The sequence below is a fragment of the Zonotrichia leucophrys genome, chromosome 20 (assembly GCF_028769735.1).
Source record: "Zonotrichia leucophrys gambelii isolate GWCS_2022_RI chromosome 20, RI_Zleu_2.0, whole genome shotgun sequence".
NCBI lineage: Eukaryota > Metazoa > Chordata > Aves > Passeriformes > Passerellidae > Zonotrichia > Zonotrichia leucophrys.
The window spans coordinates 7,585,359-7,600,404 of NC_088189.1; the positions used below are offsets into that span (position 1 = coordinate 7,585,359).

Below are 15,046 nucleotides of genomic sequence, written 5' to 3' on the forward strand. Positions count from 1 at the left end.
ATTTTTCTGCCTTCTGTATTCCCAGGGGACAACTAGCCTTAAACTCACTGTGGTGGTTGCAGCTTTCTCCTAACTTCAACTTAAACATATCAGCTTTGTTTGTTCCTGTGCCAGCCTTGTCCCTGAGCCCAGGCAGCTCCACTCCCTCTCTCCTTCCCTCTCCTCTGCCGTGTTTGTGGAGGATGATTGTATCTCTGCTGCTCCCTGTTCCATGAGGCTGAGCACACCAGCCCCTCTGCAGCTCCTCAGCTCTCAGCAGCCCTGTGCTGCTCCCCACATCCATCCCAGCTGAGCACGGGTGACCAGCCCCAAACAAAGTGCCCAGATAAGATCTTCCCCGGGCCCTGCACAATGGAAACTTCTGCTAAGCCCAGCCAAGGCATCTGCTGAGGGGTGAGAGCCTTGTTCCTGCAGGATGAGACTTTCCTTTGAAATCCATGTTGCTGCTTACCAGTGTTCAGCTACCATAAGTGTTGCTTATTCAAAATATGTTAAACGTTGGTTTTGTGCATTTCAATACAACTTCACTTTTTACATGGCACTTTTCAGACCCATCTGAAATCAATCTAAATGCCAAGTTTTATCAGGTCTCTGCAACTCTCAGCATTGCTTTTTGTCAAGAAAATATTTTCCCAGTACTTCACTTGAAACAGGAACGACTCTTTTAAATCTGACACCTTGCCAAAACCAGACATTCTAGGTCTAAGTCGTCTGGATCCCTATTCCTGTGCTTTTTCTGTGCTGCCTTCCTGCATGGGAAGTTACATCAGCCTTCTGCTAGGAGTCTTCAGTAATTCTCACTATTTCCTAAAAAGGTTGTTTTTAAGGTCATAGGGTCTCCATTGGATGTACTTGTGCAGGGCACCCTTTCTAGAATGGGATGGAGTGGCCCTAAAGCAGCATCTGGAGGCCAAGTGAGCAGTGACTCAGGCGTTGGTGATGCAGTGATGCTGCCTTGTTTCTAACAAGAAAATTGGTGTCTGGGTGGTGCTTTCCAGGAGCAGGAGCAAAGGGATGGCTGATCATGGGGCAGGGAGGCTGAGCACAAGAGGTGTGTCCACTTGGCTGCAGATTTTATATAAGGGATGCTACTTTCATCTCAGATGTGGGGAACAAAGGGACATCACAGAGCCCCGAGGAGTCCAGAGGAGCCTGAGTGGAGCCAAGAGCCCATCCCAGCTGGCTGCAGCTGAGTCAGGTAACATCCTCCAGGTGCTGGTGGTGTGGCAGGGTGACAGCTGCAGTGGCAGGGTCCTCACGCTGGAAGTGCTTGACTGCTTTGGTTGGAGATTGTGCTGGGCACCAAGCTCCTGATCACCTCTCTATGTCTGCTATGTCATAATTAAATTTATGTTTGTAGTTATTAAGTTATAACTTCTAGCTGGCTTTTTTTTTAATCACTTGCGCTTTAGTTTATTGCTGTTGAAAGGTAGAAGGAGCACAGATAATCCTCAGATGCTTCCCTTGGCAAAGCCCCTCACCAAAAGACCTGTACCTGTGTGTTGCAGGGATACAGAAATAGTTTAAACATCAAGTTTGGCTTCTTTTGTGTAAAGATTTTGGGCCAGACACAAAGGATGAAGAAAGGGCTTTTATTGACCCACACATGGAGCCTGTCCATGTGTGTGGACATGAAGAAGGTTCTGTTGCTCTGGGCTTGAACAGAGTCTCCTTTGATCCAGATAAAGAGTAAAGGAGGGATTCCTTTCTTGACTTCTTTCCTCATAAAGACACTGGGGTCGCTTCTGAGAGTTTCTTTCCTCACTGTCCCCTCTGTTGTCTCCCTTGCCAGCAGGGGAATCTTCTGGAGATGAAGGTTTTGAAGCTTTTTGGGATCATATTTTTCTGTGGCCTCCTCTCACCCTCGCAGGAAGTCTTGTCTGGCCTGTCCTGTGCTGTGAGCCCACGGGCGATGCAGAATGGTAACTACAAAAAACACCTCCAAGTTGTGTTTGCTTTGAAAGCTCTGTGGGGGGTAAGACTTCCTGAGTTTTACTCCCCATCATCTTTATTTCATAATTCCTCAGGGCTGCAGGCTTTGCTCAGAGCCCCTGAGAGCCATCACCAGATTGATGGGTCAGGGGAATCTCTGCTCCAGAACTGGGGCACGTTTCAGCTCCAAGCAGCCACACAGAATTTCAGGGCTAGATCTGGGTTATTTCCTCTTTTTTTCAGTTTCTCATTTCCATATTGGAGCAGCTGATGTTTGACAAACAGCTGCTGTGAAGTAGCAGACATAATAATGTTTGCAACGTTCAGGCTTGTTTCAAGTTGTTTCTAGTAAAAAAAACTCCAAAAGCCGAAAGCAAAAATAAACAGGCAAAAATCAACAAGTAAAAACCTCTTTGACAAAGGGGAGATGAGTTGTGATGGAACCCAGCCTCTGAGTGGGGTCACTGGTGCTCCTGGCAGTGCACAGCCAAGCTGTGATGTTTGAATTGGAGTCTGGGATGCTTTCCTGTTTACTTCACCGAGGGCAGCTTTGGTTTGTTGCACCAAAGTTGTAAAATACCATCCCTGTGTTATTTTACTGCACGGAGACAGCTGATGTCTCTCCATGAGGCGTCCTGGGGAGTGGAGGGGCTTTGGATGGATCTGCCTGAGGGGGGAGAGGTCGCTGCTGCAGGCTGGTCCTCACACAGAGATGTTTTCCAGTTCTCTCAGATGCCATAATTCATAGTGGGCTCATCCACCAGCACCTGCAGGGTCTCGTGGTTCCCAACATCATGGGCGAAGGGAGTCAGCTGAGCTCTCCCACCAGCATCACGGAGTAAGTGCCCCTTCAGCATCGCTTCTGAACAAGACAAGCTGAGCTGTCCCTGGCAGGGTTGGCCTGGGCTGTTATCCTTGTTTTATTGTGGTACTGAAATTCTGACCCAACAATGTTAGTGTGGTCCCAGCAAGGGACACTGCAGGCTGTAGGTGCAGAGTGACAGCTCTGGTGGTGCTGTTCATGCCTGGCAGCACTGAGAGAGGCAAAAGGCACCACAGAGGGGAAAAAGCAGACAGCTCTCCAAAGTCAGCTTCCACCCCAGTCTGGTTCTAGGCTTCTTATAGCCATCTGTCTACCCTTGTACCTCCAGCTGGAGGTGTCTGGGGAGCTGTGGGTGCTGTGGGTCCTCCCTGGGTGCAGCTGCTCAGCTGCTGGAAGGTGTTTTTAATCTGTGCCAGCCCTTGCTGTTGTTCACAGCCTGCACCTCATCAAGGTCCGGGTGCCCAGGCTGTCGGTGGTGCTGCTGCCAGGGATCGGGGTCCAGCTGACCATCGGGGCAAAGCTGCAGCTCAGAGGCAACTGGTGAGTGGGGATTCAGTGAGGGAAACCCCTACCCTGGCATATTTTGCATCTCTTAAGGATTTTGAAGTGTTTGTTACCTATAATAAAGCCACAGAGTAAAACAGACACCAAAATGTCACAGACATGTTTTATGAAAAATCCTTTCTTTAGGATTTTTCCTCCTGAGAAGCCGAGAGGCCTCAGGAACAAAATGTAGACAATGGTTATCTGCTGCTGTGGAATGCAACAGGTGCATCTGTGATTGGTCTCATGTGGTTGTTTCTAATTAATGGTCAATCACAGTCAGCTGGCTCAGACAGAGAGCCCGAGCCACAAGCCTTTGTTATCATTACCTTTTTCTATTCTTAGCTAGCCTTCTGATGAAATCCTTTCTTCTATTCTTTTAGTATTGTTTTAATATAATATATATAATAAATCAAGCCTTCTGAAACATGGAGTCAGATCCTCATCTCTTCCCTCACTCCAAGACCCCTGTGAACACTGTCAAACCAAAAGATGTCCTGTGGCATTGCAGAAAATGGAGAAGCCTGTTTCTCCTGGCTTTGGTGAGTTTCTGTGTGTAGAGGCTGAGAGATGCAGTAATCCCGTCTGCTTTTTTTGCAGCTTGGTTGGCCTGCTCTCAGAACTCATTGATATCTTAGTGGAGGTGAACATTACTGCAAATATTAAATGCACGAATTTTGAATCTGGCACGTTCCAGGTTGTCACTGAAGACTGCCTCTGCATTCTTGGGGCCATAAAGATCAAGGTCCTTTCTGGGTAGGTGCCTGTGGATTTATGTTTTTGTTATGTGCAGTCCTCTCCTCTTTATTGATCTGGACAGTGTGCCAGGACACAGACAGTGCTCGCTGATACAGAGCCAGGCCTCAGGGATGGAATTTCCTCCCTATTGCCAATGCCAACTGCATCAGTGGAATGAGGGTTAATTTGCCCTGTTTGCCTGTGGAAATTTTAAGATGTGAAGCATGAGGTTTGGTACCTTTCCCAACACACTTTCTCTAGACTTAGCTGGAGAATTGATATCCAAAGGGTAGGAGTAATGGGGCTGGGAGAATTCCAGGAAAACAGGACCATTACATTCCCTGGTTTTGTACTCTGCCTTTGGCTGCTGTCCCATGCCTGGCATGTGGAGTTTCCCTCTGACTGCTGTGGTTGTGTGTAATTCCATGCACATGTCCCATCTCTTGTCAGTGTTATTAAATTCTTGACAGCAAGGATTTGCTGACTTCATGTATTGATGAACTCAGCTGTAAATTGATAATGGGAAATATTTTCTTCTATTGCTTTTGAATTACTTACTTTTCAGGTTAATCTAAATTCTCCTAATTAATTTTTGCATTATGCATTATATTTCAATCAGTGCAGCAGCTGATTTGAAAAATGCTGTGTGAGTGAACAGAGGAACACGACTCACCTGCTCTGAGGGTCATGGTTTAATTTTTAACAGGATTAAAGTGATGATTTGCAGGAAGTGATCTCCTAGGGGGGTGAGGGAAATGTAGATATACACAAATGACTTCATGGCAGCTCCTCAGATCCATTTGTAGGCAGAATTTGGGCATAAATAACAGATGCTCTATGAATTCCTGCTGTCTGTGTCTTGCCAACTCAACAGTCCAGTAATATATTGATTATCAGACAAAACTGCCTCTGTGCTGCTGCAGGCATCACAGGTCCTGAGTGAGTTGTTCAGCAGCAGTATGGAAATGTCACACAGCAGATTTCTCCTCTTGTTATTCCAGATGCAAATTGTTTGTTCCCAGTAACTAACATGAAGATATTTCCTAACAGCTCCCTCTTCCCTTAACTACAGCACTGATTTAAATACCTGAGGGAGATACCAAGCACAAGGTTAGACTGTGAAAGGCTCACTCTTTTCATGCAGGCAATGCTCCCTGAGAGCTGAAGGAAAAATTTTCCTCACAGAAAGGGTTGTCAAGCACTGGAACAGGCTGCCCAGGGGAGTAGTAGGGACACCACACCTGGAAGTGCTAAAAAATGTGTCCATGGCACTTGAGGATGTGGTTTAGTGGGGAACATGGTGGTGGTGCAGAGCTGATGGTTGGACTTGATAATTTTAGATATCTTTTACAACCTTAATGATTCTGTGATTCTCAGCAATGAGTGAAGATCTCTCCTCAGTGGGGTAAGTGAGAAGAGAATATATATATATAACACACATATATAACATATATATACATAACATACATATAAAATATATAAATTAATATATAACTATATAAATATATAAATATATTTATAAATAAATATATATATAAAATATTGTATCTCCATCCCCTGCTCTGGTGAGCATCAGCCACAGCACTGGCCCTGAAGGGATGACTGAGGGTGTAGGAGAATGCAAAATGAAGGCTGGAGATCTTTTCGTCTCCTGTCCTGGAGCTTTGTTTGTGCTGATTTGGAGTTTTTTTCCTTTTTTTTTCCAGCTTGCTCACCCTGTCAGTGAATGAGCTGGTTCTTCGCCAGCTGACAGCGACTCTGCCCGCTTTGGTACGGCTGAGGATTGTCCTCCTTCCACAGCTGAGGCACAGAAATACTGGGGAAAACTGGTTAAATACTGGGAAATACTGGGAAAAACTGGTTATGAGGTCACAGCAAGATCTGCTGTCTCTCTGTGCTGCTCTCCCACATCACTGCTGTCTGTAGGGCAATGCCTCAGATCAAAACATTCCCCTCCAGTGTGGTGCCACAGCTCCAGGGATGCTCCAGTGCCCCAAGCCTTTCCCAGCACCCCAGCTGTGTCTATTGCCATGCAGCTTTTTCCCTTTTTTTTCCTTTCCTGGTGGGGAAAGAAGGGCGTCTGGGCAGGATGGGTGGTGAGGGGGCTGAGCAGTCCCGTGTGTGCTTTGTGTTTGTTGCAGCTCTGCCCCGTGGTGGATATCGTGATGAACCTTGTGAACATCCATCTCCTGAGCACTCTCAATGGTGAGTTGCTTGGGGAGGGTGAGGCTCTGCTGCCCCGTGTTTCCCACAGTGGGAACAAGACCCATTTACCCACACCAAGTCCATCAGTGCATCAGGAGAAGTCCAGCCCTTCTGCAGGCCTGTTGGTGAGCCTGGAATTCACACCCCAGCATTCCAATGAACTGCTCCCACCTAAGCCCTCCTTTTTCCATTTCTATGCATCACCTTTGGATTTTTCTTATTTTCTTTGATGCTCTTTTTGTGCTATATCCTAAAGGCAGATCCCACCAAGCTGAATTTGGGGATGTTCTGGCCTTTTGGAGTATCAGCAAGCACCCCTGAGCCCTGAATGCTTGGGCCTGTGTGGATGTGGGAACTGGTGGCCCCTGGGGCCAGGGGAGGTTGTGTTGTTGCTGATTTCCCGGTGCTGTAACGATCCTTTGGTGCTGTAACAATCCTTTTCCTTTGTGTAGCCGTAATCCCGGTGGGCACAGCAGGAACAATCCACTACCAGCTGGCCAGCATCCCCTACACCTCTGGCAAGTTCCTTGGGCTGGATTTAGATGTAAGTTAATGCTGGGCAGCAGGACCCTGGGAGCGTGGCTGTGCATTCCTCATCCCATGGGAGCTGTAGAATCCCAGGAGGAGCTGGGATAATGATTTGTCCTGGAAATGCACCTCCAAATGCTTAGATCTTTATCCAAATCACCACTAAGTGATTGTGTGGGCTTTTCTTCTTGTGCTCTGTATGCTAACCCACCCTGAATCTGCCCATCCCGTCTGTTGGATGTAGCTGCTGTGATGAGCAGTTCTCCTTCTCATGGCATGAGCTGTTCTCTTTGTTTCCCTTGCCCTGCAGGCCTGGTATTGGTGCTTTTTGCCTTTGCTGTTCAGTCTCTGCAATGGGTGAATGCTGAACCAGGCTAACGGATGAATTTTTTACTTCTGTCTCACTGTGAGGGGAAAAAAAACCCAAACAGCAGAAAGCAAGCTGCTTGCTACCAGGAGAGCTTAAAAAAGCAAGCAGCTGGACAGAAGCAAGTGGGGGAAAAAACCCAGCAAAAAAAGCAAACTACTTGATAGAAAAAGCAAGCAGCTGGACAGAAGCCAGTGGGACACGAGCACTAAAGAGGAGTTTGTGATAGCAAACACTGCAGCCTGTGAAACCCATGTTGCTGAACTAACTTTGGTGAAATTACTTCATTGGGAGGAGCCTTTGCCCCCAACCCCCCGGATGGTCAGAACCAGTCTCCTTAGCAAAAAGTCGGTGTCAGTGTGACTGTGTGTGCAGCTGGAGGGTGGCTGGGCAGGTCTGGGACCACTGTGTGCAGCACCATCACCCCTCGGTGCTTGGAGTGAGACCTCAGGGATGGAGTGAAGCACTGATTTGTGATGTGGACAGTGTGTTATTAGCTAATAATAACATTTTTTATTAGCCAGTAATAAATTTTCTGGTGTTAGCTAATGGCACCTCAGTTACTCTGGCTCACCCTTGTCAGCTCCTTCCATCTATGAAACAGAGCAACCTGCTCGAGTCCGGTGCTTTCCCGAGGGATGTTCAGCTGGCATTGCTGCCCTCCTGTGAGATCTGACCGTGCCTCGAGGCTTTGAGGGCTGATGCTGTGTCACCTCTCCTTGCAGGGCGTGGTGAAGCAGGTGGGAGGCAGCACCATCCCCCACGACTCGTCCCCCTCTGCTTTGCCTCCCCTGATGGACCGGCTGCTGCTCTTGGTGATGCGCCAGAGCTTCCTCAATGCAGTCCTGTCCCTGCTGCTCCAGCTGCCCCCACAGACCTTCCCCTGCACGCCAGACGTGGTGAGTACAGCAGGGCTGTGTTTCATGCTGGAGCCAGTGACAAGGGACAGGTAACAGCACCAGGGAGGGCTGTTTGTGCCTGTCCCTGGCTGTGTGCATTGTGCGTGTGCTGACCCCAGCACTGCCTCCCTCCTGCCCTTCTCAGAGAGCTGCAATAGCACCTGCACTGCCCAGCTGTGCTCTTGTCTGCAAGGACACCCCTGGGGACACCAGTGGAGAGCAGTTGTGCACTGCTTGTGCCATGGACTCCTGCAGGCTGTCAGCCTTTCAAGGAGTCTGCAAAGTGCCACAGAGAAAAGACATTGCATGTCTGCAGTGCCATTCCCTGGCTGTTTGCATTTCCCGTGCCTCTGATCTCTGCTTCCCATGGGAAGTGTTGGGGTCCACACATGGCAGGTGTTGAAACCTCTGGGGAACATCACCTTCCACCTTAACAACTACCAGGAGTCACCCAGAGAGCAGTGGGGACAGTGGGGGGCTCAGGGTGCTGTGGGATGGGGTGGCCCAGCAGGATGGGTGTTGTTGGGTGATGGGTTGTTGATGGGTGTTGTTGTTTTCTGTCCCCTCAGTTCTCCGGTGCCAGCCGCCTGCGCGAGGCCGTGTGGACCATGGCTCCTGCTGGGGTGAGCAGCTTGTTCTGGCTCAGGGGTTTGTGTAAAGCTCTCCAAGATGCACCTGGATGTGCCATCATGCCCCTGCCAAAGGTCCCCAGTCTTCTGCTCCCCTCCTCTTGCACCTGAGCCTGTCCTGCTGCCCGACCAGCTGGTGGGAGTGGGAGAGGGACTGGGGCTTTGCACAGCCCTGCCCTGCTCTCCTGTGTGCCATTGTCTGTTCCAGCCTTCTCCTGCTCCCTGAACAGGGGAAAGCCTTCTCTCAGCCTGTAGCCATTGCCATGGAAAGCTGATAAATATCTCCTGTTTCCTGTGTATCCCATTTATTGGGCACCCTCTGACACCCACAGCCCCCTTTGTGTTCTCCTTGCCTTCCTCATCCCTTCTGCCCTCAGCATGGAGAGCTGATCCATGCTGCTGGACCTGCAATTTGGCTTGTCCAGGGTGTGTGTGACCTTGGGAGGCCCTGTGGAGCCATGGGGCTGTGAGAGTCTGCCTGAGGACTGCCAGCCCCTGCCTGGCTGCTGTGTGGGGTGCCAGCAGCCCCCTCCACGCGTCCCCAATTCCCACAGTGCTCCGCCTGCAGCGGGACCAGTCCTCTGAGCATCAAACTGGTGTTGAGAGGGAACCCGCTCATCCTCTTGGAAGAAAACAAAGCCAGTGTCAAGCTGTCAGTCCTGATTCAGCTGTTTGGTAACCACTTAGATGGATCCATCCTCAACTTCCTGCTGCTGAAGGCTGTAAGTGTGGATGGAGCTGCCTCGGAGGGGTGCAAGCAGCTGGGTGAGAGGTGGCTGGGATGGGGATGTTTCCATCTGCTGATCCTCTCCCTCTCTGCCTGCAGGACCTTGCTCTAAACGTCCGTGTGTCCATTGTTGGGGGCAGGCTGATGCTGCAGCTGGCCTTGGGCAGGTGAGCTGTCCCCTCACACAGGTGGGGACATTCTCTGTGCTGCAATGTTGGCTCTGCGGCTCCTGCCTTGAAATGTTTTCTGTGTCTGTAAACCAGACATTTCATCTGAATGTGAGAATTTCATACCTGACTGATGTCATAAGGTGGTTGGGGTAGTTCAGGAAGGATTACAGCAGTTGGAAAGTTTTAAGAGGCTGGAGGAAAAGTGTGTCAGTTTTATAACAAGGAGGAATGAGGTAACCTGAATAATTGCAAGACTGTCAGCTTGACTTTGATCCTGGGCAGTGGTTTGAAATGCCTGATATTGGACATGAATGATAAAGCAGTAAAGGAAAGTGCTGTCATTAATGCCAGTCAAGGCATGATTAAAGATTGGAGAGCATTCCTTATAGCAGGAGGTTTGAGGATTTGGGGCCATTTAGGTTGTCAAAGAGCTGGATTTAGAAGCAAAATTGGCATAGCTTGTATGCAGCGATATAGGGAATAGAAATGCGTCAAAAGGCTTTTAATTCAATAGACAAGGGTATAACAAGATTCAATAGAAGTAGAAAAGAGAAATTGAAAGTGGAAATAAAGCATCCATTTTAGGTATGGATAGTTGTGTGATTGCAGTGATAGATGAGGAGCTGTAGCAAATTCACCAGACTGTGTGCTTTTACATAGAATCACAGAATGGTTTGGGTTGGAAGGGATCCTAAAGATCATCCAGTTCCAGGCCCCTGCCAAGGGGTTCCAGCAGCTCTGCTCTCAGCTGGGCAGGAGCTGTTTCCTTCCTGAAAGTGAAGGGAGGGAGAGGGAAGGTGCAGCCAGGAGCTGTGTGTGCCCTGCTGCAGTGCTGCACCGTTGACAAGCAGATTAAAATTAGGTTAAGCTTTTATTTTCCTGTTTTCTTTTCTCTCTTGCAAGTGTGCCAGCCCCTGTTTTTCATGTCACAATGCAGGTGTCCCTTTGTGGGTCTGCGCCCAGGGGCTGAGTGTGCTTGGAGGTGGCTGGCTCTGGCTGTGAGCTCTGGCTGGTGCCTTGTGTCTGACCTGCTGTTTGCTCTCCTTTCCCTGCAGCACTTCCCTCTCCTTGGAGTCTTCTGATGTTGGCATCAGTAATGTAAGTCTCTAACACTAGTCTGGGCCTTACTGGGCAGGGAGAGCAGCCAAGCATGATGTCCTGTGGCTCTTGGGGAGGGAGGGAGCCAGGCAGTGGCTGTGGGATGCTGTGATGGATTGCCCCTGCTGATGGTCAGAGCTGTTAGCTGCTCTGTGGTGTAGGTTGTAGCAATTCCTCTGTTGCTGGGGTTTCTTTTTCCCTTCTGCCTTTTCTAATAAAGAAAATGTAAAGCTGAAATCTGTTTGTTTATTCACCTCTGCTTGGGCAAAGCTCACACTGAGCTGCAGCAGAAGTGTCACGAGGCAGAAGTTTTTCTAAAGGAAGGACTGAATACAAATTGGAGAAGAAAAGCAGATTCACTTCAAAGAGAAGAGGGACTGTTCTTTAGCTGTGTCAGTGGGCAGTTTTTTGCAGTCCCAAGGGTCCTGCTTGCTGCTGGTGTGTGCACTGCCAGGCAGTGCTGCTCATGTGGTTGTTCCTTCTCTGATTCAGATATCCACCCTGAAGCCCCACTGCAGCAATTTGCTTGTGGAAACATTCATGCCTGCCATCAATGGTAAGGTGACCTGGATGACTGTAATGATGGGAGCACTTGGAGTTGTGGGCAAGGAGGGAAGAGGGAGCTCTGTGTGTGTGGGTGTGTGTGGGTCTGTGTGTGTGTGTCTGTGTGTGGGTTTGGAAGACATATAAGGAGTGCTGGAGCCATTAAAACCCTGAAATCCCAATTTTGAGGATGTAGTTAAAAGTCCAACCTTATATTTGCACCATCCCACCCCAGCATCAATTCTGGCAGCAGTCAGTGATGGAGAACTGAGGAAAGCCAAGCACACAGTGGTGGCTGAGAATCCCTGCTCCCTGTGCCCTCCCTGGAGCAGCTCTGTGCTGAGCTGAGGACCTGTCTGTCCCTGCAGGTGCCCTGAGCATTGGGATCCCTCTGCCCAAGGTGCTGCGCATTCCCCTGGTGAATGTGGATTTCCAGATAAAAGCGGTGAGTGCTCCGATGGCTGCTCCCTCCTGTGAGGCTCCAGGGCTGGTCACAGGACCCTGCTGGTGCTGCCTGTGTGTGCAAGGCTGTAGAACTCAATCCCTGAAAGACTGAAAGGGCTGCTCTGTCTGACCTCCCTGGCCAGGGAATGTTCCTGAGGATGTGATGCCCACACAAGGTGTGGGCCCAGCTGCATCATGAGCAGTGCTCAGGCACTGGGGCAGGTCCCAGTTCCCTGTCCAGGCCCTTTTTTCTTTCTGGAGCAGCTGTGATGTGGATCCAGGCATTCAGACAAGCCCTCTCCAGTGGCACCATCCAAAGAATCCTGAATTGCCCCAAGTTCCAGCCCTGATCACCCTGGAGGTGTCCTGGAGTAGCCAGAATATTCCCCAACACCTCCCAGAGAGTTCTGTGCCCTCCTTATTACAAACTGGACATGAGGACTTCTGCAGGAGGGTTCTGTCTTTGCTGTGTGTTGTGAACCGGCATCCCTTGATGGGAAATAATGTGTTTGTGTTTCTCCCTGCTCTCCTCCAGGGCCTGATCGTGTTTCTGGTGTGAGCTGTGCAGCCTGAGGCATGGAGAGGACTGTGGGGGCAGAGAGAGGAAGAGAGCAGCAAGAATGGAATGCCAGGATCAGCATTATCTGCTTTTTTTTACTAAACTTGATTCAAGGGTCTTGATAATATTTAAAATACTTTAAGATGAATTGGTTTGTGTGAGTACAGTTTGACACTTGCAAACCTGACTGGCAGCTCTGTGTACAAGCATTTATTTAGAGAAGCTGGTGTGATTTTGGGGTCACAGTCACAGCAGTTGAATGTGGTGCTGCAGTGGAATTGGGAAATTTGTTCTGAGGTAAAATTTTTCCTGGTAGAATGAAAAAGTGAATTTGTTGCATGTGGCTTCTGAAGTGACTATCCCCATCCTTGTCCAGGAGGATGTGAAGGGCTGAGTGGGAGCTCAGCATACATTTGTCATGTAACTCTTTTAATAAATGTTCCTACTTTTTTAGTGCTTGGAATGAGGTTCTGGTTTCTGATGCTTCTCAGGGTGAGTTTCTGTCCTGCCTCCACTCTGGGACTTTGTTCCTTTGTGACAATCAATATTTTGAGTTTGGGTTTGAAAAGTCTTCCCACTTCCTGAGAAAAAATATTGAACTTTCAGTGGCTCCTCCTGGCCTGATAACCTGCTGACCAAATGCTAATCCACAAGCAGAAATCAAAATTAAATCGAATTTCCAAAGGTCATGAAGCATTTCCAAATAGATTCTGGAGGGAAAACTTCCGTAGCAGAGGACTGAGAGGTCTGACAGCCCTGGAGAACACCCATGTGCCTGCCAGAGCCACGTCTGCTTAGGCTGATGTCACAGCCTGTTGGTCTCTGCATGTCACAGTGATAAGAATCCCAGCACTTTGGAATTTAAAAAGCCCAAATTATTCTGTGTTAAATAAATTACAAATCTCAGGTTTTAAATGGCCTCCCCAACCCCAGTTTTTCCCAGCACTGGATGACATTACAAGTGTGTGAGTTACTCTTTGTGTCCCAGAGGCTGTGGCAGTCTGGCACTGAGCAGCTGAGGGATGGGGCAAATTCCACCCTGCATTTCTGCCTGAAGGAAGGAACAGCTCAGCACCTGTGGGGCCAAACCTGTCCTGCTGCAGGAGCTCCCAGCACTGCTGTGAGATGCTGCAGAGGGATCACGAGCATGGCAGAGGAGATGCTGAACCCATTGGGGGTCGGTCCCCCTTTGTATGAACTGCCCAGCACTCCTGAGCTGTGCCAAACACAAACCTGGTGTCACACACTGTCACCACGTGGGCTGGCCTGCCTTGTGTCCAGCAGAAAGGCTTTGGGTGGGTTGAAGACCATTGAAGATGGGTGTCCTGGGGAGTATAAACAGCTCTTTTGGTTCCCAGCATGGTGCAGGCTGATGCTGCCTGTGGTGCTGAGCTCCCCAGGGTCAGTTCAGCTGCTGGTGACACAAGCCTTGTCCTGTCCCTGGGCAGAAGTGCTGCTCCTGTGTGGTGACACTGAAGCCCTGGGCTGGGTACAGCCCCATCCCCAGCTGGACCCCAGTGGGGTGAGGTGCCAGCAAGAGTGAAGGCGGTGGAGCTTTGGAGCCTGCTCAGGAGCCAGGAGCAGGAGCTCAGAGCCCTTTGCTCGTGTTCTCTGACACCAGCACACCTTGGAGCTGGCAGAGCAGGCTCTGGGCTCTGTGGGACCCTGTTACCTGCAGGATGGGATGAGGGACAAATTCCCTGTGCTGGCATCTGCTTTGTGCCACCCCAGGGCTCCTGCACTGCTGGGACTCGGTGTCTCCATCCATCCTTTTGCCCACAGGTGGCAGAACAGGCTGTGTTGGTACAAGGTTTTGTTCTGGCTCCTGAGCAAACACCTTCTGGACACTGAGTAAAGTTTAGGGCCCCTTTTCATTCCCGTTTGGCCATCACTTGTGTGTGTACTCTGCTCTGCTGGGAGGCATTCATTTCTCTGGCACAGTACCGAGGGCTCTGTGATCTGGCACTGTCCCAGGTCTCTGCTTGCCTTGAGAAAGAAAACAGTGTGGCAAGAACGAGTGATGAGAGCTTGCATGGAGAGCTGGCACAGCAAGCCCAGGGTCACAGAGGAGTGGCAAAGTCATCTTGTGCCCCTGGAAAAGGCTTTTCCTCTTGGGGTCTGGTTTTGGAATTTTTGCTGGTTAGAGTGACTTTGAGATGTAATAGAAAGTTTTGTTTGTAGCTCAGCGGTCGAAGAAGGAGTTAGAACTTTTTATTTTTGTTCTTAAGGTTGTTTATTGTTTCTTATTTATAAAATTCTTTCTTTGACTTGCTGAGGTCTGTTTGGCAGGTTGGGTTGAGGGACATTGCTTGTCTTTGGGGTGGTGTTATCTTTTTATAATAAAAACTACCTGTACACTATTCTTAATACTTATCACTTATGTTAGACAGTGAGTTTCTACTCTAAACTAATCTAAAAATGCCAACATCACAGCAGAAGATGGAGGCTAAGAAGAAGAAGAAGAAAGACTGGACACACCTAGATTCTTCTATCTTGGGACTTTGAGCACCTATTCTAAAAACCTTTAAAATCTATTTTTCACTTCGCGACAAACTAACTATTATTCTACTTAAACTCTTTTGACTTGTAATTCTTCATATAAAGGTTGGTAGTTGTTTTTTCCAAGGGCTAAATCAAAGGCACAGGGGTCTTGGGCTCTGTGCCAAGGTCTCTGAGCCCCCCAGGCAGGGGCTCGAGCCCTCCAGGGCAGCCAGAGGAATTTCCTGGGTTCTGACAGCCTGGCCTCCATCGTGCTGCTCATCACATGGAACTGAGGGGGAAGCAGCAGAGGAGCCTTTTCCAAAGGGAAAGGCAGCATCTTCTCAATGGTACTTGTCACTT

The 15,046-nt window shown here is 49.2% G+C and overlaps 1 protein-coding gene across 1 annotated transcript; it reads left to right on the forward strand.

The window, feature by feature from the left end:
* The first annotated feature begins 1,810 nt into the window (after nt 1-1,810).
* Nucleotides 1,811-12,615, forward strand: LOC135456328 (BPI fold-containing family B member 4-like). Its single transcript, XM_064730110.1, has 15 exons — nt 1,811-1,922; nt 2,656-2,770; nt 3,191-3,295; nt 3,899-4,054; nt 5,743-5,806; nt 6,178-6,241; nt 6,694-6,785; nt 7,862-8,035; nt 8,605-8,658; nt 9,219-9,386; nt 9,491-9,558; nt 10,617-10,659; nt 11,152-11,215; nt 11,571-11,647; nt 12,182-12,615. Exons 1-15 carry the CDS (start codon nt 1,811-1,813, stop codon nt 12,203-12,205), a joined length of 1,380 nt encoding a protein of 459 aa, XP_064586180.1. The 3' UTR covers nt 12,206-12,615.
* The last annotated feature ends 2,431 nt before the right edge of the window (nt 12,616-15,046 follow it).